This window comes from Gadus macrocephalus, chromosome 20 (genome assembly GCF_031168955.1).
Source record: "Gadus macrocephalus chromosome 20, ASM3116895v1".
Taxonomy (NCBI): domain Eukaryota; kingdom Metazoa; phylum Chordata; class Actinopteri; order Gadiformes; family Gadidae; genus Gadus; species Gadus macrocephalus.
In genome coordinates, this window is record NC_082401.1 from 19,864,540 (window position 1) to 19,890,722 (window position 26,183).

A 26,183-nucleotide genomic window follows, 5' to 3' on the forward strand; every position below is an offset into this window, starting at 1 on the left:
CAAGAGTGCATCCTGTACTATTTTTAATATAATAGCTAGTATATATAACTTATATAATTAACATAGCTAGCGCAGACAGCGGAGCCGGCAGGCCCCCCCCCTCCTCCGTCCTCTGGCCATTAGGGAGGATACTTATTCACGCTGGCTAGACTCAGGCCCCTCTACCCCACATCCCTTCTTCATATCCGCCTGCCTTCAGAAGTTCCCTTCTGCTTTAGCGACCCTGGCAATTTGGGAGATTCCACTCATGAATTTAGACATCAAAAAGACCAAGTGCCAACACTGTAATGGCCTCTGTTCAAGCTGAATGAAGCGGGCGTACATTTTAATCATCTCCGTTGCTGTTTTGCTTGAAAACACACAAAGGAGTTTTTTTTTTGCTTCCTGGGGATGAGGGAATAAATAAGGCTATTAACCTGGCTTTAACAAAGATATGTATTATGATTCCAAACAAGACATATGCTTTCGTATAGAGATCAGAAAACCAATTGGCTATGTCCAGCCTGCTCAATCAAGGAATGCAACTGTAATTTCTAAATTATGTGCATTTACACATTTGTTGGCATTTTAATCACTAAGGTGAGGTGGTAAGAATTTAACTATTCAGGTTGTTGATTTGTCTCATTTCATTGTTGGCTGACTAGGCTGCATCATATAATATTGTGCCTAGTAATCCCAAGAAAATTATGTCATCCTAATAATTAGTCATAATATGCGATCTATAGTATGCATATACCTTACATTTTGCTACCTCTGCAGTTGAGTCTATATGTATCATTCCAGTAATACCAGTTAGGACAGTATTTCCAGTAATACTATTGAGAGGGGAAGGAGGAAACAGAGACCTTGTTGATTAGCAGCTCTTTGTCGTCTGGCAGATGAAGAGATCATGTAATTAGATACCACTACGTTGATAATGAGAATTGTCAGACTCTTAACTAGCTTAACTTCATTTTCGTTGGAGGATTCTGTTTGATCTCTTCGATTATTGACATTTTGAGGATTTGGTAGACCTACCGCAAATCTAAATATCCAACAGACAGAAAGGGGGCAATAAACCCAGAAAAACGTAAATGTAAGGATGGCCTACGAGATTGGGCATCACAGACCCAAGAACAACAAAGCCTTTCATATATTTTATAATCTATATTTGTTTAACATATCACAACAAGGCGTCTTTCATCTCAGCCAACGTGAAGCCCAGACAACTCCACAGAAGGCATTATCTCTTATGAGACATCCATGCAGGCCTACCATGTCATAGACGTACGGACACGTGTGTGAATGTTATGGTTTTGTAGAAAGACAACAAACCTCATCCACTCACCGTAATGACAACAGTATCCTCCCCCTTAAATTTGGGGATATATTTGTCTCCCCTGGAGAGTTCAGAGTCGTTGAGTGGTCTGAATCGGCACATCACTTTAACGCCGCACTCCGACGAGTCCCCCATGTCGACGCCTCGGGTGAAGTTCAGAAAATGTTGAGTAATAAACCCCGAAACCTCCGCTTCTCCTGGTTCCAAAATGTTCCCACTTTGGGAAAACGCGACGTCAGATTGCGGGATTCCGCCGTGGTTACACCTACAGAAAGCCTACAACACGAGCAGACGCCCTCCGTTCGAACAAGCCATTAAAAACTATGTTTTTTTTTCTATTTCCACCTAAAACTAATGTGAGAACGTAATTGGTTAAACCAGGTTTGCTTATTTGTGTATCGAGGTTCCCGAGTTTGTACGCTCGTTTATCCTCGGCTCGTCTCAACATCAAAGTGCGCCGCTTGTGCCATCCTTCCTACCGCAGGAGCCAGACCCGTTTCCCAGGGATGCGCTCACCATCCCAAGGTCCGCTCGAGAAGCTGGAGGATCACGTGGTTATGGACCGTAACCCAACAGACATTAATGGTGGGAGATGTAGTTCACTTGCATGTGTAGGCTAGTTGGTCAAGCCATGCATGTTGTGTTGTCGTTTTCAGCTCAAGGTCAGTAACCCAACATCTGAACGTCATTTCAATATTCGTTTGTAAGGGAACATTTCTAAAAACATTCCGATAATAACGGAGATCTATAACGGATCTCAGACCACTTCCCATGGATATGGCTGAGCTAATATTGCTGCCAGAATCAATTACTGCACCACCTGCAGTTTATAACTGGAAATTACAATGAAATATAAAAATGGTGAATGAAAATGAATTTTTTTATCAATGTTCAAAAATAATCAAAGAAAAATCACACAAAGTCGACCAGCAGTGACGTAATGAATAGATGTATTTTTTTTTTTATTTCCCAGCATTTTTTTTCTGAAACACACAAGAACAAGTAACAAGGAAAAACTTATGTCTGAAGACATAGTGCATGGAATCTAAGCATTACACATTTAAATACAAATGTGTTTGGTTTCTTTTTGTCCAACATCTGTACAGGGTTAACTACATTGACTACACTACCACTATGGGGAAAAGGCCTGGCACTGACCATCAGACATTGTTTCAACATGTTACTTGCCCCTTGATCAAAAGGAGAGGAGGGAAACGTTTTGATTTCGTGAAAAGCAAAATCAATGGCTTGACAACCCAGGAGTTTAGTCCCCGCTCACTTTCCCCAAGTATCTGAAAAGCTCTACCAATAGGCCGCTCTACTCCTGTGTTCATTGGCTTGTGTCCCTACCCGTTTAAAAAGGCAAATATATTATAAAAAAGTTTCCCCAATTAACATTTTTTCCAAGGATGCATATATTTGTTTTTGTTTGTGGTTTTTTTCCAGAGAGGATTTAAATAAATAGGTTTAGGTGAAGAAAATGGTTAGAATTCTACGGGATGTTGTTTTTTTCTACATACAGAATGAAAGGCGAAACAAATTATTAAAAATTAAAAAAAAAAAAATCCTGTTCCACCAAACAAAAAGGGACAGAAAAGATTTTTTTCTCAATGGAAAAAATGCCACTTATTTAATAAAAAAAAAGTCTATCTCCAATTTGTGAAACCAAATCGTATCACGTTCATTTTCCCCAATCTTTGGAAAAAAAAAAAAAGGCTTGCAACCGAATATGCTGGCAGGACAATCTTTCCCCATCTTCGGCAGAGACTCTGCTGATTGGTTTGAGTGAAATACAAAATGTAAACATTGCAAAATAAATAAGTGGACCCATGATCCCAACACTTAGCTTTTGCATTTCTTTCTTTCACTTCGTGTGTGTGTGTGTGTGTGTGTGTGTGTGTGTGTGTGTGTGTGTGTGTGTGTGTGTGTGTGTGTGTGTGTGTGTGTGTGTGTGTGTGTGTGTGTGTGTGTGTGTGTGTGTGTGTGTGTGTGTGTGTGTGTGTGTGTGTGTGTGTGTGTGTGTGTGTGTCAAGTGCAAAAGCATGATGACAAATTCATTTGCTTCAAGTAACAAAAGGAAAAAACGGAAACGTACTAATGATACAAATATACTATTTTACACAGCCGTGATACTTCCAATTTACAAAATGTACACTTATAATATTGACAAATGGGTTAAAATATTTTGATATGCTCGATTCTGTATAGGTCCTTGTATAATCTCCACCAGCCTCCGTTCGCCCCACTGCCACTCATAGTGGATGGGGGGCTTGCATTCATTATGGGGAGGAGGGGTAGGGGCTCCGTTAGTCACATTCACTGGTCTGAGCAGAGTCTGGGCGAGAGGACAATGGCGCAAAGTAATAAGGGGGTGGGCGCGCAGGGGTGTGTTGGGGAGGGATGGCTGTGGAGAGGGCTATGTGACCTCCATTGCCACTGTGGTCTCTGATATTCCATTCAGTCTCTCTGGCTCGTGGTTCTCCCTGCAACACGTGAGAAGAGAAGGGGTTAGGCTCACGACTGCAGCCTTGTAAAACCATGGCCTGACACAAACATTGGACAAAAGCCTACGCAAAATATACATTTAAAAAAAATAATCATTCAATACATTTTATTCACCGCACATTGTGGTGCGGCTCTAGTTACGTTCGCGCACGTCTTAACACCTGGTCGTGTGACGCAACGGTATACAACAACAAAGAAAGAAGGACAAAAAGGGTGCATGAAGCAAACTGGGAGCCGCTTACTATATCCCTGAGGTGGAGCCTGCGGTTGCTGAAAATAAAAGCGGTGGATGGAGATGGCGCGGCCGTCTACCTGGGCAACGTGCCGCCGGTGCTGGCCGGCGGCACCTTGGGCACGCGACCCAGCGCGCTGGCGGCGGTGGCCAGCTTTAAGGCAGACGGCGAGGGGGCGGAGGGGCGGGCGCTGTGGTGGCTGTTGGCTGGCGACACGGCGCTGACGTGACTGCGCGCGTTGGGCAGAGACTGCAGCGAGGAAGACGTGGTGGAGGAAGACGATCGCCCGAGGCCCCGGGGCCCGCCGCTGTGTGAGGTGGAGGTGGTGGTGGTGCCGCTGCCGCCGCCGCCGCCCATGCTGGTGGTACTGGTGCTGGGGGTGGTGGTGGGGTGTGGAGGTCTGGTGGTGCCTGTGAGGACCCGTGCATGACTGCGTTAGTGCCGGCTACGTCTCATTGCTGGTCCAACTGATCGACTGCAGGTCTCGCCTTTACTGGTGGGAGTGGCCCTAGTCTGATACAGTGTCTGGTGCCAGTGAGGTGCTCTCCAGGTTGTGCGTTGCAGCCAAATGTTGGCGGATGTTTAAAGAGCATCCAAACACAAAGTGTGCTTTGCATACACCATGTCACCAATTCGGTTTCTGATTGGCTAAAAAGGGCACAGAGTGATGAACCGCTTGCCATCCAGGCCAATCATTCCTTTAGAGATAATGCTGTGCTTAAGGCTCGACGGCAAATATGATATTGTGGGATAAAGAGCGGCCGCTGAGCCTACCTGGAGGATGGAGGACACCGTTGACGCTGGGCTTGTGGGGCTTGTTCTCGTTGTTGACGTGGCCCTGGGGGGGCGCACTGACCACCGCCGAGGCAGCAAAGTGGGCGCTGGCAGAGTCTAGGGTCTTTGAAGTGCAATCGTTGGAACAAGTGGTCTGCAATACCAAGAGGAGCAGAGAGAGAGAGCGAGAGAGACAACACAGGGGGGATGAGACCAAGGCAGTCGAATGGACATTTATTGTCCAAGCAACAGCATAAGTCAAGAGCTTGATTTTCTCGAAGCACCCATCATAAAATGCTCTGCGTGTTTTCCTGGAAGTTATTTGATAAACTTGATAAGAGTGTGCATTGTCCTACCTGCGTGACTTTGAGCTCAGGCTGTGAGGAATGCTTGACGGGAGCAGTGGAAGTTTGGGCCAGCTGCTGCTTCTGCATCTGGGCCAGCTGCTGCTGGTGGTCCTGGTACTGCTCCTCTGTGATGCCCCCTGGACGGTACAAAGGAGCTATGAGGGACCTGGCATCATGGCAGGGCATGCCAGTCGTCAGACGGCTGAAAATCGTGTTCATGGACTCCATGCATAAACTACACAGGCTAAACCAAAAAGGCCTTCCTCACATCCCTATCGGCTGTTTGTACAGTGTTTTGTTGCGTATCGCACACCTCTGACATTGTGAAGCTCTAAGTGTGCGAACTGTGCGTCCACAGCGACGTTATGGCCCAACGGCCACAATAAATGCAACGGCCGTGCCTGAACTGTGCGCATCGCTCCCAAACTGTGCATCGCGTGACTTAAAAGTCTGCAGCAAGTTAACTTAACGACAGCCGATAGGAAAGCAGGACTACGGAGCGCCCAGGAATCTATGGACGACGTTCACGTCAAGGAAGGGCGGATCGCTATGGCGTACCGATGCCGTTCCTGGGGCAGGCCGAGAGGCGCGCGGCCAGTCTGCAGTCTGTGGAGAGCCGGCTCGTCTTGCTGGCCTGGTTGTGGTCCTGAGAGGGGCGTGGCCTGAAGCAGCGCCACCTGAGCGCCTGGATGTTGTCCAGGATCTCAGACAAGGAGGTGCTCGGTGCGCAGCGCTGACCGCCCGGACCTCTCTGTGGGGGGGCGGGAGAGTCCGTGGCGCCGGGTTGAGTGACCACCTCCGGGTCCAGCTGCCTCAGCACCGCGTCAGTGCCGGAGGAGGCCCGGTCCAGGACGACCCTGATGCAACACAGGCACACGCCTCGTCAGCCTCGGAACGCAGTCACACACTACAGCCCTCACACGCCATAAAATGCAAAATTGTATTAAGACAGTCAAATAGCAGAAGGCCGAACCAACTGCAGGAGTCAGCATTTAGACTGAAACACAGATGGTAAAACAATAGGAAAAGAAGCCCCGGCTGAATAGACGGCGACGTGTTATAACACAATAATAATTCTAGAATCACACATAATGAATAAAGTCAGCGGCAATATAAAAATCACACAACAAAATACTGCAGATTCTGCCTATCGTGCCGTCACCTAGACAACACGGAAGACTCTGAAAAGGGATCCGTCTCAAAATGTGACACACACACACACACACACACACACACACACACACACACACACACACACACACACACACACACACACACACACACACACACACACACACACACACACACACACACACACACACACACACACACACAGCATAGGGGGAATATAGGGAGCCCACCTGCCACCGCGGCCCATCCTGCGTCGCGCCAGGCCGACGAAGCGGCGGGGTACACACAGGGCGGTGAGGGAGTGGCGGTGGCGCAGGGCGTCCAGCCCCGCCAGCTCTGGGTGCTCCCACAGGGGCCCCGGGTTCAGCTCCGCACACGGCTGAGGGGGCACAAGGGAGGGAGGCGTCACCCGACGGGACGAGGACACGGGCGCGGCCCGGGCCGCCAGTGGGCCGACATGAGGTCGGCGGCCAGACGTCTGACCACGGCTCATTGGGACGAGGGAGTTATGAGGTTCATGTGCATAAAGTGTCAAATGGGACAGGCACACACGCATGGGACGCATTACACAAGGCAGGGCTCCAGACTAACTTTTTCCTTGGGTGCACTGGTGCGCCTACATTTTTAATTTGGGTGCACCAGCACGTATTTACGGTGCACCTAAGTTCTGAGTTGTTGAGGGGGAGGGGGGGGGGGGGCAACCCGGGCAGCTGCACCGGTTGCACCGTCGATATTTACGCCATTGATTAATAATATCTGGACCATTAAATAAATGCCTTAAATAAATGCCGAATCTGTATCTCTCATAAAGAATATCGTCAGACAATGCCAAGGGATCGGTTCTGTCCCGAAAAACCCTCTGTCTCCGGAGAGACGCCTGTACGGTAAGTGCGTCGAGGTCCATGGGAACACCCACAAATGGTGACGCCATTATCGGAGGAGGGGCTAGGAAGCTGCGCACGCCGATATAAGTAGCCGATCTCCGGGTAGACTCGCTGAAAAGCTGCTCCCGACCAGGTTTGGTTGAGAGCGCAAGTCACCATGGTGATACAGCGACGCTTAAAGAGATCGACTTTCATGGTACAGCTAACCCAGGCTTTCAGCTCAACATACCTCGCTAACCCTCTAATCGAGCTTCGTAGTACAGGCCCCTGGATTGGGCTTCGCGGGTTTGTTACCCGGCGTTTCTATTGTTACCGGTGTTGCGTGTTCCAACGGTTTATTAGGTGTATAATAAATCGCTGTCTAATCAATACTTCATTCACTGCCTCTTCCGTGGTTATTACAATATTATGAATAGACTGCTCTGTAAAAAAATAAATAATAATAATAATTATACCAGATACATTTTCAGTCGCACCGGTGCGCCCAAATAAAATATTTGGTCGCACTACCCCGAATTCTAGGCGCATGTGCGCCCAAATTAGGCGCACTCTGGAGCCCTGCAAGGGGTCTGATGCATTGTGTGGTACAGTTCAATATAAATACAAATGGGAGTTCAATGGACGTTGAAAAGAAAAAAGGATACAATTCAATTATAACGTGAATTTCATAGAAAGTTGCCCATGGCTGGCCCCGCTCGTGGCAACTCTTGGGCCTTCTGAGTCGCTTCAGACTTATGTCAACAAACCTCACACCGTATTTTCAAACATTTAGAGTATGGAACTTGGCACTTGTAATTGAACACTAGGCAAGGCGGAATCCAAGGCTGAATCTCCAACCCAATGGCCGGAAATGAAGAGAAACCCTTGGAGGCAATAGCTCATGAGCAGCTTCTTACTGCTAAACTGAACATTACGGCATCTGTCGAGGTACCCTCGTCTTTCCACAGCCAGCATTCATTGCCCAGACGAACCTCTTATCAGAGGGGTTCGGCTAAGAAACCCAGCCAGACAGGGCTTCAACAGGCCAGGCTTACCGAGAGATATTGGCACCCAGCTGTCCTTCGGAAGGCGAACACTCCGTCGGGATCGTTCTCCTCGTCGGGCTCCGACGGCGGAGACTGAGGGAGAAGGGAGGAGACCACAGGGCATGGTCTTGAGCGTGAGCACAACAAAAGCCATGAGATTAGCTGCACATGGTGCATCTAATCATATCCCAAATCATCTCCCTGATGTGATGCGATGGAGTCGGGCCAGACAATGGCCGACAACGTGCCACGCATGCAACAGCCCCTTACTGCCACATGTGGTTTTCGAGTCATTGTCACGGGAATACGTAGCCACAAAAAAATATACCAATTAAATAGACCTATTAAAAACAACGAATATTTTTTTTCAAGAGCCATTTCCCATGTGTGGTTTCAAAATAAAAAGATTTGTGGCAACTTACAACTCTACTTTTTATGTTTATATGCCTGACAATCTCTCTAGAGGTTAATATGGTGCATTCAGAGATGGGTTGTTATGATGACAAATAGACACGCAAGAAAGAAAGCATAATAACTGCAAATTAAAAGGTAAACCATTTGACTGGGTTAGACTTTAGTATTGCATTACTTGTTATTTATTATGGTTATCGAGTAACAGAATCTTTTTGTCAAATGTAATGTTAAAAGTATGTACTTCGTCTCCAGTATATAGTATTAGTTTGTCGTGACACCTCAGTGCATGGCGATGCAATTCCAATGCCACAATTCATCATACACATGTACGATTGAGACCACTATAAATGTAAGAAGGAACCGGAGTAAGGGGAGAAGGACTGAAGCAACACACACACACACACACACACACACACACACACACAGGGGGCTGGTTGGGCGCCCCGGTGCTCACCAGTGGTGCAGGGAAGTCCTCCTCGCCCGAGCTGTGGAAGTCGTACTGCTTGATGTCGGCCTTGTTGACGGTGTAGAGGCTGGGGGGGCGACCGGGGCGGCGCGGCGGGTTCAACTTGTCCCTCTTGGTGTACTTCTTCTTCGGCCGGACAAAGTCGAAGGGAAGCTCCTCCTTCATGGAAGTGTGGTAGGCGTGGGGAAGACCTGCCTTGTGCGTCTACGGGGGTGGGGAGAGATAAGGGCATGTTGTGTATGCGTAGTGTATGCTTCATTGCACAGAATTCCCAGACGACGGGTGGAAATGGAGGATTCTGGCGGGACGCACCTTGATCTTCAGCTCTGTTTTGTGGCGCATGCCGTTGGCCAGGCTCACGGGAGCGATGTAAGCCGGCTTCTCGGCCAGGGGAACGGTGACCTCACTGAGGACCTCCCCGGTGAAGTCGCCCAGCTGGTACCTGGGATCGCAAGCAAACATGCACAGCGGTGAGCCCACACTAAAGGCCAGTGAGGAGGTGACTTCTGCTCTTAAGAGAGACACCAAAAAGTGTAACAATACGACTGAAATAGGGTCCAACGCATGTTGTGTTATCTCACCGGTTCAATTTGGTCATGGGTTTCAGGTCAACATTATGAAAATGATCATAGAGAAAACTTAATTCACGCACAAAAAACATTGCAATATTACATAAGATGGATGAGTACATATTATGTTGTAGTGGAATCATCATGTAGGCGTGAGGAGCCTTAAAGCCACCCCAGGAGGGCTCTCACCTCTTCTCCACCACCTCCAGGGTGAGGTGGAGCAGCTCACGCTTGGCCTTCTCCCTTCTCTTGATCATCTCCAGGATGGTGACCGTACGGCTGAACTCCCGCCGCAGTTTCAGCATCTTCTCGTAAGACGCCTCGTCGTTTTTGCGGTTCTGGGCGCAAACAGAAGAGGGCGTCAGACACTAAACGGCGTTTGCAAACGAGCATTCCGCGGGGGACGCGAGAGAGTTAAATGGAAAAGAGACGGTACCCAAGAACTGTTGAAATCTGTTGGTGGGGGATTTCTACTCATTGTCCTATTAATAGTCCATTAACTACATTCAGTAGGATCTGCTACCCCCGAAGTTTCCGTTGACAAAAAAAACGTGCGTCATTCACCCACTCTTGCTCTCTATCCAACCCAAAGGTCGTGGCAGAGGCGATGCAACTCTCCTCACCTTCCTGGTCTGCATCTTCTCCGTCCGGCGGCGGAAGGCCACGTAGGCGTCGCTGTTGGTGGAGCCGTCGCGCTTCTCCAGCTTGATCAGCGGGATGAGCGACGGCGCCCTGCAGTTCTTCTTCTTCCTCACCCAGTAGTCGTACACCGACTTGAGGAGGTAGTCGTCCTCGTTCAGCAGCACCTTGGCCTCCGGGAGTGACACAAGCTACGCGACACACCGGCGGAGGGCAAGGGTCAGAGGAAATGTGGCCAGGAAATGAAGTCCACACACAGCCGGAATGCAGGGACATGCCAGCATGCCATGCACCGGGAGAGAGAATTGTGCCAATACAGATAAAGAGGTGAACCACAAGGGGTACCTGGTTGGTGCTGGCCTTCTCCAGTCGGTCCACCATGGTCTCAAACTGCAGTGGCTTGATCTCCATCTTGCGGTTGAGCCTGTTGAGGAGGGTCTCGTCCTCAGAGTCCATATCGTAGTCGGCCTCCTCATTGTCAAGGCCAAGGGCTGCACGGCGGAAGGGCAAACAATGGCATGTTATGAAACCAATGGCTTTCCCTTTACAATTCTATAACCCTGTCCACTACTGTTGGGGTCGGTGCAACAGCTGTCCAGTTTCTCATAATTAAGATCACAGTGTTGAGTAGACCTAAACAGGCTTATCAGGGTTCCAGAATTTGTGATTGAAATTCTGTCCAGCACAACTTGGGCCCACTTGATTATTATTATTTTTTTAATGACCATCCTGCACCTGGTCCACATAATGCTGGTCCTCTGAGTATCCTCGGCTGTGTTTGAAAGAGGGTCTCTTCTCAAAAGACGATCAAATCAGGTGTCAAACATCTCTCAAGACAGACACAGTGGAAAACCTGATTACGATCAGCATTGAGGGGCCTAGTTCGGAGGGATTGAATGAAAGGGAAAAGGTGAACACCTGGTTACGAAGGGACAAAGAGCCTGAAGGCCAAATGACAAGGTTTGGCCAACTGCAGACAGTGGGTGTTCTGGGAAACTCTTTTATAGGTTATCCAGGTTGTTTTATTTATTTTTTGTTCATGCAAGTTATTGAAATGCATGTATTTTAAACAGCAGCACTTGGATTTTAGTTGACTAGTACATTATATTACTACAAATTAAATCAATTGTTTCATTGTTATTACCGTAAAAAATATGCTATTTTTTATGATTTCATATCAAATACCTCCAAAAAGGGACGAGATTTAATCACCAAGTTTTATGACCAAATCATTTGCTACTGTCAGTAACATAGTGGCACAAGGGTAAAATGTTCATCTGGAACCCTGCTTCTCTTGAACTAGTGCATATTTTAATTGGCCAATAGTTGGCATTAAATGATCATCCCAAGCCTTTGGCAAGAACACACAGCCTTCCTGGTGACAAAGACACGCTGCCTCCTCAAACATCTGTTGAGAGCAACGAAACGACACCCTCTAAGGCACAATAAGGCAGTAAAAAACACCTTTAGTTTGAAGGCTGGACTGTTAACACAAGAATCCCATGAGGAAATTGGTCAAAGTTGGTTTGTTGACTTGTGTGGTGTGATACAGTTGCCTCTTGAACAGCCGGTAGTTTGATTTGACCGCATGCCAGTCTTTGTTTACGTCCGACTTTCGCATTCGGTCGGTAGCCCATTTAATGGACAGAAAGGATATGGTAATCAAATCCATCTACACTTTAAAATAACTAATACTTTCTGGATTGTAACAAACGGCTTGATGCATACAGAAGAGACAATGCATGGACCACAGTGTCTCAGTAGAAAGAGTAAGAGTTGAGTTACATGGGCATAAAACAACGGCCGGCGCCCTACATCACACCAGGGGTGGTTCCATGACAACCTGGGAAGAGGTCATGCTGGTACTCACGCTGGATGTGCATGAGCTGTTTGGGAACCTTGAGTTCGCCTTTGTAGAGGCGGTCGTAGTAGGTGATGTTGCTCTCAGCCTCGGGCACCGGGATCACCATGTGTTCCTTCTTCTCCCGGAACACCGACTGGGCTGAGATGGCCCTCTGCAGATGGTGCTCCTGAGGAGGGCAGCCAGGAGTTTACAGACATGATATTACAGTTAGAGTTTACAGATATATAGGCTTACTCCATAGAAATAGTTCAGTCGTCTTCCTCAAGTACCAGCGTCATCAAATCATGGTCTTGATATGTCAACACAAGAGAAGATAACCTGCAGAAGCATACTTTAGCCTTGATTTGCTATGTTAACTCGTTTGACAGGTATCCTAATGAATAATATACTAGGATGAATAATATTATGATTATGCTCTGTATAATGAATAATATGATGTTAAAAGCCTGTTGTGTTGACTGATAGCATAGGTGGGCCATGAAATAAAATGTCATGTGTATGCAAAAATAACCGGTTAACAGAGAATACAATACTATACCAAAAGAGAAAAAAATCAATAGGAAATCGGCCAGATGGTCTGCTATTCGCCATGGACGCTGGATTGATTACCAATATAGAAATTGGTCTGATAACACGTACTTACTTATACGTAGTATTTGACCTAACTTCTACCTGTCGGTACTGTACTAACAGTGCAAACTGTTTTCTTGAATTAGGGATAGTGGGCTACACACATTGATTTAACTTCAGATGTGTATGGCTGAATGTTTAATCATACGAGTGACAGGGCTAAAGCTAAATGACCACATATAAAAAAGGTACGTTTTACGACAACTGTCAATAGAGAACGGTAAATGGGAGCTAGCTCATTGAACTGTATAAATGACATGAGTTAAGACTTCAAACGGTGATGATCTAAGTTTTACGTCGGGGCAAATGTTTGCGTTAGAAACCAGCTGTATACTGATATGCAGTATTCATTTAGCAGTCTTTTCCTGGATGCTAACACCATAACGGAAAGGAACACAAGGCAGAGCATGCTGGTTCAGCCTCTTGCGTCGCCAGTCGCCAAGAGAACTACGCAGAAAACCTGACGTCACACCCACTGAAGGCGACCAAATCCAAGTAACGCTACGCAAAATGTATAAAATCGACTTGATTTACGTCGTTCACGTAAAGTCGAGGGCCCGGCCATCGGTAGAGCATAGCGAGTACGCAAGTCTCTACGTAATCTGTTCGTGAATTGCGTTGACTCCACAGCGGGGCTGATCATCATCAAAGTTTATCTTTTTAAAAAGCACTTACCAGTTCTTCCTCTTTTTCCATGCCCGTTGGCATTTGTGGAACTGCCCGGTTGATCGAGACGCAGTCATTTAGGTCTGGAAGATCTTTGTTACGGTAGACTGGGAGAGGTTTGGCGGCGTCTAGCGCTCGCGCTCGGAACGATAATTTACTCATTGTTAGCGCCTAACGTAATCACAGAGCCACCGAAGGAAATGTGAATCCCGCCAGAATACGATAGAGATATCGGTATAAATCCAGGAGGGACACGGCTGTTTCCACAAAAGTAGAATTCATTGGTTTTCACTTGCTTGAAATGTCGCACGAAAAGCCATTTTTGGTCGAGATTAACCTGATATAATGGCTATTTTTGTCGTCTGGTCTACTCTCTGCGCCATGGAAAACATGGCGGACATGTCCACAGTAGCGGCGGAGCAATCCCGGCAGCCAGTGCGACACATCTGAAAAACATGGGCCGTGATGGTGCGTGCGCAACATGAGCGGCTCTCGCAATGTCGGCTCGCACGTCAGACCAAATTGTGCATATTAAATATCACAGAGATGTTTATTTATAGGCAGTGTTTCCCATTAATAGACTTAACCGCGGCCTACAATGATTTCAGAATACGATCTCACAATATAAATAGCAAAAGTGTCTTGCTATGATTATATTATTACAAAAGAGATGTCTCTGTTGGGAATCCAGCCCCTTAATATGCTTTCCAAATTAATATTCTTTAAATTGATGAATTGTTTTCTGCTGAGGTAATACTTGAAAAACATGAGCAGTTTCAGTCTGCATGAGGCAGCATGTGTTAACTCTAAGGGGTTAGCAGGATACCCAACTACAGGCGTGGTTATTTTACTGTGCTGTTATTCCATCCGATTTCGGGATTTAATAAGGAGATTACAATTACTCAATCATTATTTTTGTGATTTACTTATGACAAAAGATTCAGTTGATACAACCATTTAATATAAAGTAAAGACAATATTTTCTTTCTTCATAAAAACTTTGGAATAAATGTAACTGGAAGATTTATGTAACAAAATATAGGTTTAATAGACATTTCCTGTTGCAGTCGAACATTATTTAAAATTGTATAAGATGGTGAAATGCCATAGGATTTGATTAAGAACATTTCATAAATGGGTAGAACATTATGGGCATTTACAAATAACATTACATTACATTATATACAATTTACATTTTAAATATAGAGCACCATCTTCGACATGGGGTAGATTTCCTTTCCTTTCCTTAATTAGTATAACATTCATTTCAAAATAAGACAAAACTAAAATTGTAATATGCATACAATCACTTAGAATATTTACAGTAAAACTCATTGAATCAGTGAGATCATTTACATGCACTTCAATTATCGTATCGTCATATTCAAGTATTTCAATATATTCATGATCTTCAAGTATTACCTTTTTTTCATTAGGATACATTGGCTATAAGCCAGGTTAATTAGATTATCTTCATGTGGTTGGTTACAAGATGAGGATTTTCTTACGTGATATTAAAATGCTTCTCTGTCAATGACCATCCAGCTCTGATATATGCAACCATCCAGCTCTGATATATGCAAGTGTGTGTGTGTGTGTGTGTGTGGGGGGGGGGGGGGGGTTGAAGTACATAATTAAGGGTCGGGTATAATTATATGCTTACAGCTTTCTGAATACTGTAAATATTACAATAAAAGGACATCCTGAAATTAGTTTAATAAAGAATCACAAGAACAGTATATGATTTGAGATCGCACAGCAATAATAGTGTTAGGGCCAAGTCCCAGGCTGTATGGCTGATAAAAGAAAATCTAATTAACAGGGATTTGATATTCAACCACTCTTTATAGATAATACAGCTTTGGAAATCAGTGTTTCCCAAATATATTGATAAACACCAGAAGGAACCTCTGCATAGGGTTTAGAAAATCGACAAACATTTTATGCAAGAGGACATATGAACATATGCAGAAAGTTGTTATGCTAGTGGATGGGATATTGGCAAAAACTGAATTTGGAGACCGAAAACAAACCCTTAGTAATATTATGAGGCATGGTCTTTGACAAAAAATGCATCGTATGATTCATATGACACCTATTAAAGTTAGTACAATGCTACAAGGTGCAGACAATCATGTACCAGCTGTTAGAAAATGGTTCACGCTTCACAATTCTACTTTGGTTTTGTCTTTACTTTTTATAGTTTAGTAGAACGCATCACATTAATATAGTTTATGAATAAGGAATTAAAGCAGCACACGAGGAACATGGATAATGGGAAGTTTATGAAAAGTTAATAATAACTTTGCAGTGGAGAAATTGGGACACCATTCAGTATTTGAAATTGCGCGATAACCTGTTCAAAAATAATCTGTGAAGCAATATAATAGTCTGTTTTTGAGGACATTCAGGTTAATTGAGAAACAGTCCAACTGGTTGGTTTAGATTTTAGGCAGAATGTAAATACTGAAGGAATAGCACGGTTGACTAAATCTGTGCTTTAACAAAAGGTGATCTAATGTTGCTTTTAACACATTTACTCAATCAAATTTCACTAGATTTATGTGATGGAGGAAACCTTGAGAACTTCCTAACCTAGATTTATCTTAGTCAACTAAAGGATAGTTTGAACCGCTTTAGGAACACATTTTAATGCAAGCCTTAGGGATGTGGCAATTTAGTAAACAAAGCAACACATGTTTTTTGAATATCATTTAATATTTCAAAGCTTTAGAGGCATGTTATTCTTGCTATATAACATGTATTGATCTGGCATTTGTGTGTACAATGACAAAGTAATGGAAACCAAATCTTCCCTACAGCCCCTCTAACCATTTGATATGAATACCATCTTCATGATCTAAGAAACTGTAGGTATTCAGTAGTTCAAATTTGACGATTCTCACAAGAACAACCAAGTTCACACAATTATGTTGTTTTGTCCCCCGGATAGTGCCAAATATGTAAACTTCCACAAACTGTCGTGGCTTCACAGAAGTCAGAAATTTTTCTCATATTAAATACAAAATACAATTGGGGAGCTTTCCATCCATTTGAAGAGAATCAAAAATAAATAAATAAATAAATAAAATCCATCGATAGGTTCCTGTCATCTAAAGATCTTCCTCTTTTTGGCTTTGGGGGCTTTCCGTACACCATCTAGGCCTACCTGTGGAGTCAGTTTAAAAAAACACAGTTAAACATAAGGTTTGAAATCCATTTGAAATGCTTTACCCCCGCATTGGCTCTGCTGCCGTTATTCACACAATACACTGGTCATAGTGTGAGTAATGGTGGCAAGCGCATTAGCATTCTTCCTTAAAGCCCATGGGACACCACTAGCTCCAAGCTAACGAGAGCTATAGGACTCCCTACAACAACGTATGGTAACCAGAGTCATCATGCAAGCAACCCATTTTAACAAATCCAAATAAGACTAGACTCACATTAGCTGTAAATTTGTGCCACTGGCCCATTGCATTGTGCAAAGCATCCTCCATGTGGTCGTCTACTGCCCCAGCACTTCGAAAAACAAACACATACACAACATTAAACCTATGATTTCATTGCTTATGGTTGTCCTTTTAACTGTGAGACAGCAAATGGATTAATACAATTCATGGAGTTTCAACTTACCTCAGGTGAATACCATTAGCTTTGTGCAATGTGTTCAGGTCATCCTTCAAGGTCTGGTGAAATCTCACAGGCTCCATCTGAAAGGTTTCCAGAAAATATAAAAACTTTTGTCAGAGTCAAATATGTCTATCCTCACACACAATTTCCATCACTTAAACAGCAAGCCAAGCGTTGAATGAATTTTTTTTTTTAATAAAAATTAACAATCGCGCATTGTTAACGCCTCACCTTGCTTTGCATCATTTCACCAACACTGCAGAGATAAGACGGCCCCTCCATTTTCATCTTGCCGGGCCAGGGATGAAAGCTCGGGGCCCCGGCCCACAGCAGATCTCCTCCGGGCTGTGCCGGTTGTCTGTGGGCCAACGGTCGCCCAGGGTGATGCAGGCCGACGGGTCCCACGAGGCGCTCTTCACTCATCTGGCCTTCTGCAATATTCAGCACAAAGGACCCGTTGAGGCGGCCTGCATCACGCGCGCCGCCGCCGCCGCCACCGTAGTTCCCGTTGAGCTGACCGTTTAAATATCCGTTGGACCGCTTGGGAAAATACGCTTGCCGGCCATCGGCAGCAGGGCAGCGCTCGGGGGACTGGATGACCCCGCCTGACGCGTGGGCTCCGCTCCTCGCTGGGCCGAGGTGGCCGTTCCTGGGGTGGTTACCGTTCAGCTGAGCGGGGCTCTGCTCCTGCGGCGTGGGGAAGGCGTGTCTGGCCATAAACTCTGTGTAGAAGCCGCTCCCGTCCTGCGCCCGAGCCTGCGACAGACTCCTCTCGGCCTGGCTGAGCCCGTACGGCGGACCCCCGTTGGCACCGGAGCTCCACGGCGGGCCGCGGCCGAACTGAAGCAGCGCCTCCGGGGCGGAGGGCAGGCCGTTGGAGTGCTTGAGTTTGGCGGGGGTCCGTCGAGGCCCGGCCGGTTGTTGAGAGGCCTCGTCGGGATAGGCGCGGGGCGACCCGTGAATGACTGACTGGGAGAGGTCCAGCTGCGGGGCCGCTTGGGGTGCCGAAAACGCGCAATTACGGACGATGACACTCGACACGGCCTCCCCGCGCGACCCGGCTCGGACCCGTTGGCTGGTGGGGTTCGCGTCTGTGCACGGAGGCCCGCCCTGGGCTATGGAGAGGTCCTGCTGGCTGGCCTGGAAGCACATGGCATCCGGGAGACCCACGCCCTGCTGTCGATCCGATACCATGCCGGCAGGGTGTGGTATCCTCTCAGCGAGACTCACCTACCACAAGAAAACCCAAGAGATTAGATTGAAACTATTCTATTGCGAAGGTGGATTTCAATACTTTGGCAGGTTTTAACCAACCCAAGTCATGACAACAACACATTCATCTGACCTTGAAGGTTCTGAGGAGGCCATTCGTGGAGCTGGGGGAGCACGGGTGACGATTGGAGTCACAACATGACAGGCTGTCTGGGCACTGGAGGAAGTCCACGGCCTGGGCAGGAAGTTGTCCCGAGGCGTCCTTTGGCTGTTGCTTCTGTGGCCGGCGCCGCAGGCTACCGTTCTGGAGTTTTCTTGAAGCCGAGTCCAGGAAATGAGCCTTACCTGTGGAAGTGGCAAAAGATACGACCCAGAAGGGGGGGGGGGGGGGGCAGGGAGAAAGGGAAGGGTCAAATGAGAGGTAAAGATAAACAGAAACCATGTTCATAAGCAAAGGGTAAGGAAGACCCATCACGATAGAGTCCTGTATTGGAAGGATCCAGAGAGGCATATTGGACCATCCAAGCATCTAATGTTGTAGGATTTAAATTCAAGCACAAAACTGTATCAAGGCTAGCGTAACACTAGTAAAGAGGTTGTGTTACATTTATAATCTAGGGATGATGTGCAGATGATGTGGAAAAAAACGAGGGTTAAGAAATGAATTAGTGACACGGAAATCATATATTAGACAATGTAATAATGAGAGGAAAAGAAAATCATATTTTTTGAGCATTTAGATAAACTCAACAGCTCAGGAGTTGAATAATTATCTATCAGAAAGACCTTCACCAGGACAAATTACATAAAATTCAGGGGCAAGGCAAACACAGAGTGGTTTGCCAAAAGAAACCCTCTCACACTCTCCGCCAGTGAATGCAAACCTTACCTTTTCCAGACAGTCCCTAGGCTACCATAGACAGAAATAGTGTGCGGCAGTGTTCACAGAGCAGTGACAGAAGGAATGGTGAGCTTTGCTGCCAAATCAAAAAGGTTTCAAAAACGGGATGACAAACCTCAAACAAAGGGGCCACCATGATCCGCTAACTCGTGGTTTTGCGAAGGACATGTGCTGAATCCACAGAGCTTGGACGCGAAGTGAGTGTGATCATTTGTGTGGAGCTCCTGTATTGAGAGAGAAATGCATCCTACGTTGAGGGGTGCGTGTATGAATTTGGCTGATCGACGCTGAAAAGAGATCTGCTTTTCCCAGGCAAACTAGGCTATGAAAACCGGGTTAGGGACATTACAAAGTTACTACAGTCAGATTTAAAATTCCCAAGACATCTTTACCAATTCTAAACCGATATTAAAAAAATTTAAACAAATTCATCCTTGAGGAAAGAGAAAAAAAATACTAAAAACTACAACTTAACCAAACAAATCCACCTTCTTCAATTAGGTACCTATAAACCTTCACTGTATATCACTGTCTTGTGCGTTTGTGATCATATATTCTGAGGCTGGCATTTCCCCTATGAAAAAAAGGATAACCAAGCCACTAAGACCACTTCCCAGGGTATTCCGGCCACGCGATTCGCAGTGGTGATGAATGTTTTCTCTCAAGTTAGCCATCACCTTTAATGAAACATGTGTTGACCAGGAAGTGATACAAGAATAATAAACTAGTCCGTCATGTTAACGTTACTAAAGGAACTTTTTAGTGGTAGGAAAACTGCCATTGCCTTCACAAAACCCTATATGATCCATAAAAAATGATGGGAAATTCAAATTGTGCCCTAGAGTAGGGTATTGTTGCAATGTTTAAAATAAGCAAGAAAAAATGTAAATGATGGAATTGAGATGAAAACAGCTAGTACACAAGGACAAAAGGGGTTTATTCCTAGACTAAAATGGGAGGGATATGTTGATTGCTCAATAGAGGGTAAAAATAAAGTATCCCATAGAAAAAAAAATATATTCCGTATTTAATTCCTTCATGGAGGAACATCTACAATGTTTTGGCCAATACTTTGGATAAATGGGTTACCTGATTCGGGGTACATTTCGAAACCACCATTGGACATCACCGGAGGAAATCCTGTTCCATCTTTAAAACCGAGGCCGCCCTGGGACTGTTTTACATGATGACCCATTTGTGGTGGCTGAGAGTTTTGGTTACATATGGACCCTTCCACTTCATGTCCGCCGTAACTCAGGGTCCTTATATTCCCAACAAAAGGCAGATTGTGCGTTTGATTCACTTGACGTGCAAACTGTTCCATGTTCCGGGGCTCCCCCTGATCATCACGACAGTCTTTGCTGAAGTTCCGATAGCCTGCGATGTCTCTAATTTGGAGATGAAGGGGTCCATGCACGTTCTGCATGTTTGACAATGAAGGCACACTATCCTCAAAAAACAGCGGTTTGCCAGGCAAGGGCAGTGGTTGACACGCATGGCTCAGTCCATTCTGGGCTTCCAGCTGATTGCTAATAGGTTGGACAAGTGGTGCCATTGACACATCGTCGTTTGCCACTTGCTGCAAGGGCCTTTTCGTGGGCTCTGGATAGCCGTGCGAACTGGGGCCGTGCTGCATGTTCATATGGAAGGACATGTTCCCGTCGGGCTCGGCGGGGGGGTTCCGCTTGCGCTGCGCCCCTCGCCGCTGGGACATGAGTTTGTCTCGGAGCGCCGCTCTTCCGCTCTGGCCCTCTCCGACTCCGGCGCCGCGTAGATACTGGGGCTCCAGACTGCCACATCCCTCGCTGTACGGCTGCCTGCCGCCCCCGACCAACCCAGGGTGACCCGAGCTGCCGCCCAGGTTGTTTTGATGGACGAGCTGAGCTTTGGCCGCCGCGGACAGTAGACTACTGGCTGGGAAGGTGGGAGGATTCTGTCGGTCGAGTTGGCGCGGGCCCGTCTTCAGAGGGAGCCTCGCTTGATTGAGGCCGTCGGCTCTGGGGGGAGGAAGGCGTATGGACTCAGAATGCACACCGCCGCCACCAGTGTTTATTGCTACTAGTGGCTGGATCACAGACTCGGCCATGTGATGGAGCGGCACGGAGGTCTTTGGGGATGAAACGGGCCCCTGCAAAGACCGGGAAGGCTGCTGCTGCTGCTGCTGCTGCTGCGATGGCACCTGTGAAGCCAGGGCGACACTACCGTAATGCGAGGAGGCAACGGACGCGTGTTGGTGCAAAGAGAGCTCCTTTAACCTAACGGGTGCAGGTGGGGCTGCCATGTGTACTGGAGATCTAACGGGTGAAGATGAAATGGACGACAGCGCGGGGTGTTGCTGGCCTCTCGGGCCAGGCCCAGGCCCAGCCACTCCAGACTTCACCGCCGGCATGGGGAGATTACTAGGCAAGGGGACGATGGCAGGAGGGGCGTGCACAGACGCCCCTTGAGGATGGTTATTGACCTGGAGTCTGGAGGGTGTGGGGACGGCTTGGTCGTGAAAGTCTAAGAGGCTCGGTATCGGGTCCAGTATGCCGAGGGGGTCCTTTTCAGAGGAGCTCATGCATCTCTTCTGCACAACGTAGGGGGCGTGCTGTAGGACCTGGGGGTGGTGGTGGTGCTGCTGCTGCTGCTGCTGCTGCTGCTGCTGCTGCTGCTGCTGCTGCTGCTGGGCGTTTGACGACAAGGGGGATTTATGGGTGTAGTCTGTGTTCTGGGGGAAGCTGCAGGGCGATCGCTGCCTGTTTGGGCTTTTGGTGTGCATCGAAGGCGACGAGGAGATGCTGGTTCTTCCGGCGAGGGCACAGGCCAGCTGGCTGGAGGAGGGCGGGCCGTGCACCATGACACTGGGCGGGGAGAGGGGGCCGAAGCGCTCACCGTTCACGTGGCCGGAGCCGGGGCTGGGGGCGCCGTGAAAACTGAGCGCAGCAGACTCGGGGCTCCTGAGAAAGGGGGTCCGGTCCGCGTAATGCTGGGCGCTACACGTGGTGCTTGCTGGGGGGCTGAGTAAGCCGCTGTGATGGTTGTTGCGATACGGCGACCTTTGGGCGTTGAGGTCACCGACGCCGGGTCTCAACCTGGACTGGTGTGCGTACGCGTCCCTTTGGGGTGGGGAGCCCAGTTGGTGTTTGTGTACGTAGTGCGGGGGACCAGACATCGGCAGTTTGTAGGAATTGTTGCCGTCGGAGGGGATCGTGTTGGAGGGACCGTTGCGCAGATCCTTCCTTATTGCTTGAGGATTCAAAGAACCAATGTGACAACCACCTGCAAGGTGAAAAATAAATAAGCTTATCCAAAGCCAGTAAAGAAAAAGGGAAAGATCGGCGAAGCTGTGTTACAGCCTGACTGATGTATGCAGGGGGTGCCTAGTTGACCTATTTCTATGGCCGTCTTTGGACAGGTGTGCGTGTTTTCTATAAATGTGATCAAATTGATAGACAATATGACATGCATTTATACAATATCCAACACACGATTGTAAGTGAATAACGTACACACACACACACACACACACACACACACACACACACACACACGCGCGCGCAAAGAATCCAAACATACCAGCGTTTCTACTGGAAATCTGGGACTCCATGCTCCTGTGCAGGGTTGCCACGGCGATGATCTTCCTCTTGTGTATGCAGAGCTTGGTGACGGCAGAGTCTGCTTTAACATCCTCGGCGGTCCTCTGCGTGACGGCAGCGCCCGGGTCAAAGTTGAACACCTGGGAGGAGGCGGGAGAGAACGCTGACGACAAGGCAACACTTGGAATGCAGCAAATGTACGAGAAGAAGGGCCAGCGAGAGGTTTACACAACGCACACGTGCCAAGGCACTGACCTTATGAAGGATGAGGGGACACTCCAGGCCACACTTGCAGGTTCCATCGGTCTGGAGGTAGCTCTTGGCTTGTTCCAGACAGGCTAGCACCGAGCCACTCGGGCTGTGGAGAGGATGGGGAAGTGGTGAGTGATCAGCCAATCACAATGCTTCTATGCACACAAACACGCACAACCACAGCACGGCCGAGATTGACAAGAATATGTTTTTAGCATTGGGAAAAATGGATCCAAAACTAAAACAAAAAAATCTTAGGAGGAAGTCACGCAAAACTATCTTCAGTTCTATGATTAACTTTGCCCGATAAAAGAAAAACAAATATTTGTCATGCGTCACGAAAATGTAATAAGCTGAAAGTATACAACTGTATGTATATATAGCCCCAAGATAAAGGGATTATGAAAACTTCTCAATATTAGTGGATGCATGTCCATTTATATATCAGTGGATATGGCATAGAGGAGAATCCTCCGCAAGGCAGTGTGGGTCTGTTTGATTGCTCATGCAGAGGGACTAGCACTTGACAGGCTCAGCAGCCTGAGACAATACCACACCCCAGAGCACGCTTCCCCACAGCCACTGGCCCAGAGCCGCAACACTGGCTGTATTATTTTAGGACATTCATAAAGAAAAGGTCAAAATAGTTCTTCTTACATGACAACCCCGCCAAACCGAGCTACATGTAAAAGGCGGATTAAAGGGCAAAGAGAGAGCGAGCGAGAGTTTGAGAACATCCGAACTAGGGAGCTGTGACAGACGAGACAAAAGCCATTTCAGCCGCCTTTACAAAAAGTTGGCTTCAGAGTTAAATTAAAAACCCACACAAGAACGGTTGAAATTGAGGGGGTGGGTAATATATGTGAATATACCATTTGGCAGCATCGTAGCTCATGACAGAGATGGCAATTTTCTAAAACCTCATTCATCCAAGTTTATTTTATGGTGCTTATAAAATGACCCCACTGGATGTTCCGGCCCTGGAAGATGATGGCACGCAGAACAATTTGAGAAGCAGTTTGCATAACAAAGGTCACAGAAATCAAGGTTTGCAGGCTTTCTTTAAAAAAAAAAAAAAGACATTATTTTAAATCGAGATGTACTAAAAAGACTGAATGATGAGAAAGGAAGACCGAGCGGGAGATCAGTCATAATGTCCCAGCTCTTGCTTCCCTCACTGCCAACTGAATGCCATGCTTGCCATGCCTGGGTTAGTTACTTACGACCTGTCGTCGGTATGGCCATGTGTACATGAGCTCTGGATGACTACTAGTGTTCAGAACAACCTCCCTGTTGGATCCATTTCGAAATGTCACACTCTATCTTCAGCACTCGTCTTTAGGTTGAACTCTGCCAGGGTTTTCTAGACTTGCCCTATTTACGTGCAACTCGGACCGTGGAAGACTATAATTCAACCAACTAAGATGATTAGCCAGCAAAGGCAACATTTTGACTTCCTGGGGTAACATTTGGGTCTTCACTGGGTGCATCATCATGTCATCAGGTTCCAAATTACTAGGCTAAGCTAGGGGTGCTTTTTGAGGAGGCTTACTCTACATTTGACATAAAGAGAGACACAAAGCCAAGTCGATGATGGAAGATGGATCCATGCAGTTCTGTGCCTCAAGAAGAAGAATACTGCACAGAAATATACGTTCAGTGTTCAGGATCATACAGTGTTATTCACCGATAATTACATATCTTAATATCTGGCAGATCCTTTCCCCAATTTCGAAAAGCCATTTCGCAAGTGTGGGATTTGGTTCATCCCCGAAACATATAGTAGGACCAGATCAAACCAGTAGGTTCCTGATCAAATTGTTCGAACACAAATGCCTGAGTAGACACTGACACGCATCAATCAACAGCGAACAGGCATTGTGTTCCGTAGAGAATGGCCGAGTCCTACCTGATGTAGACGACACCTCCATGGTGGATCTTTCTTTGCCAACCAATGGGGACCTGGGCTGGCGGCTTTCCCACTGGGCAGGGGCCACCGCCACCATATGCGACTGTCCTGTCCATTGTCATGAAGGTCCACCACGAGCTCGAACCGCACCAGAGCAAATATCACAACCTCGTGGGACTAGAAGCAGACCGCCCGAGCCTCATCCTGGAGCATGTCGGCGAACCCATCCAGAGTAGACATGGTTGGGACAGGCATATGCATGGACACCCCAATGTTGTAATTTGATATTAGATTGATATTATTGACGACAGAAGAACCATAAATAGCCCGAGCAATGTTCTTGTCCATTTTGTAGTCGTCCGTTCCTCTGACTTTCACAGAGGGAGCCGGTGACTGGCGATTGACTGCGTTGCCCTGGTCATGTTGAAAGAGTTGCAAGGATTAGATGATGTCCCCCTCTCTCTCTCTCTGGTGGAGCACCAACAGTAGGCCTGCTGACTGGGCTAACCACGGCAGTCACTTGGTTAGGAATGACATCAGCTTCAATTTGATGTCCCTTTAAATTTCTGTATTAAGGCGAAGAACTGAGGAAGGCCCCACGCTTCACAGCGTTATGATGGAGATCGTCAAAAGTCCACTCCACTGTTAGATGGCTCAAAGAGAAGCTTTGAGATGGACTCAAAACGTCCGCCTCTGGATGGCAAGCAACACATCTGTGGAGAAAACAGAAACATCTTAATTTACCAAGATAATTATAAATCTTTCGATATTATATGCTAGTAAGGATCACTTGAGATAAATATATGAAAAACCAACAATCTGCAACCCCACACCAGCATGAACAACAAGAAGTCAAGAGGGCTCCTCAGATCTTCCAAGGCTGAAGGGGCGGTGGCTGACAGAAAGCCAATAAAGAATGCACTGGAGGAATATTACCATCTTGTTGCCACTGGTGATCTCATCATAAGGCTACAGCCAAGCCAGGGGCTAGATTAAAACGGGGGGGATGGGTGAAGATAGACGGGTATTTTCTTTTTACAGTGGTGGTGACAAAGGTATGACTAAGTCCCCTGGCAGTTTCCTTTTTCAGTCACAGCGAGCAGCGGCTGCTTCCTTGGGCAGATGGACCTACAGGGATCTATCACAATCGCGTAATCAAATCCACCCCTATTTACGGAATTCATCATCAGATTGTTAATTAAGTGCTAAAAAAACAGTTATATATATTTATGA

The 26,183-nt window shown here is 46.8% G+C and overlaps 3 protein-coding genes across 5 annotated transcripts in view; all 3 read right to left on the reverse strand.

Annotated features, from left to right (window-relative positions):
- The window catches only part of kif5c (kinesin family member 5C), a 26,529-nt gene extending 24,684 nt beyond the window's left edge, over positions 1 to 1,845 (reverse strand). The window contains exon 1 of the mRNA XM_060040709.1: positions 1,328 to 1,845. Coding sequence (XP_059896692.1) covers positions 1,328 to 1,453 — 126 coding nt within the window. The 5' untranslated portion in view covers positions 1,454 to 1,845. The remainder of the gene's footprint in view (positions 1 to 1,327) is intronic.
- A 1,361-nt stretch (positions 1,846 to 3,206) lies between these two features.
- Positions 3,207 to 13,905, reverse strand: epc2 (enhancer of polycomb homolog 2 (Drosophila)). Of its 3 annotated transcripts, none has more exons than XR_009523511.1 (14): positions 13,475 to 13,905; positions 12,176 to 12,335; positions 10,651 to 10,796; positions 10,290 to 10,496; positions 9,856 to 10,004; positions 9,410 to 9,539; positions 9,086 to 9,301; positions 8,227 to 8,310; positions 6,539 to 6,687; positions 5,736 to 6,034; positions 5,187 to 5,314; positions 4,831 to 4,984; positions 4,066 to 4,466; positions 3,207 to 3,801 (listed from the first exon to the last, which is right to left on the reverse strand). XR_009523511.1 is itself a non-coding variant. In XM_060040711.1 (14 exons), the coding sequence occupies exons 1-14, from the start codon at positions 13,625 to 13,627 to the stop codon at positions 3,735 to 3,737; spliced, it is 2,373 nt and encodes a 790-aa protein (XP_059896694.1). In that variant the 5' UTR covers positions 13,628 to 13,905; the 3' UTR covers positions 3,207 to 3,734. The 3 variants fall into 3 exon arrangements, 2 of the variants coding, with proteins under 2 accessions (XP_059896694.1, XP_059896695.1); XM_060040711.1 differs by having other exon boundaries at positions 4,136 to 4,466; XM_060040712.1 differs by having other exon boundaries at positions 4,136 to 4,466; positions 9,086 to 9,277; positions 9,392 to 9,539.
- A 583-nt stretch (positions 13,906 to 14,488) lies between these two features.
- On the reverse strand, positions 14,489 to 25,447 carry LOC132449103 (methyl-CpG-binding domain protein 5-like). Its single transcript, XM_060040708.1, has 9 exons — positions 24,951 to 25,447; positions 23,045 to 23,147; positions 22,770 to 22,929; positions 20,301 to 22,472; positions 18,444 to 18,655; positions 17,330 to 18,328; positions 17,102 to 17,178; positions 16,912 to 16,987; positions 14,489 to 16,634 (listed from the first exon to the last, which is right to left on the reverse strand). The coding sequence occupies exons 1-9, from the start codon at positions 25,070 to 25,072 to the stop codon at positions 16,575 to 16,577; spliced, it is 3,981 nt and encodes a 1,326-aa protein (XP_059896691.1). The 5' UTR covers positions 25,073 to 25,447; the 3' UTR covers positions 14,489 to 16,574.
- Between the last annotated feature and the right edge of the window lie 736 nt (positions 25,448 to 26,183).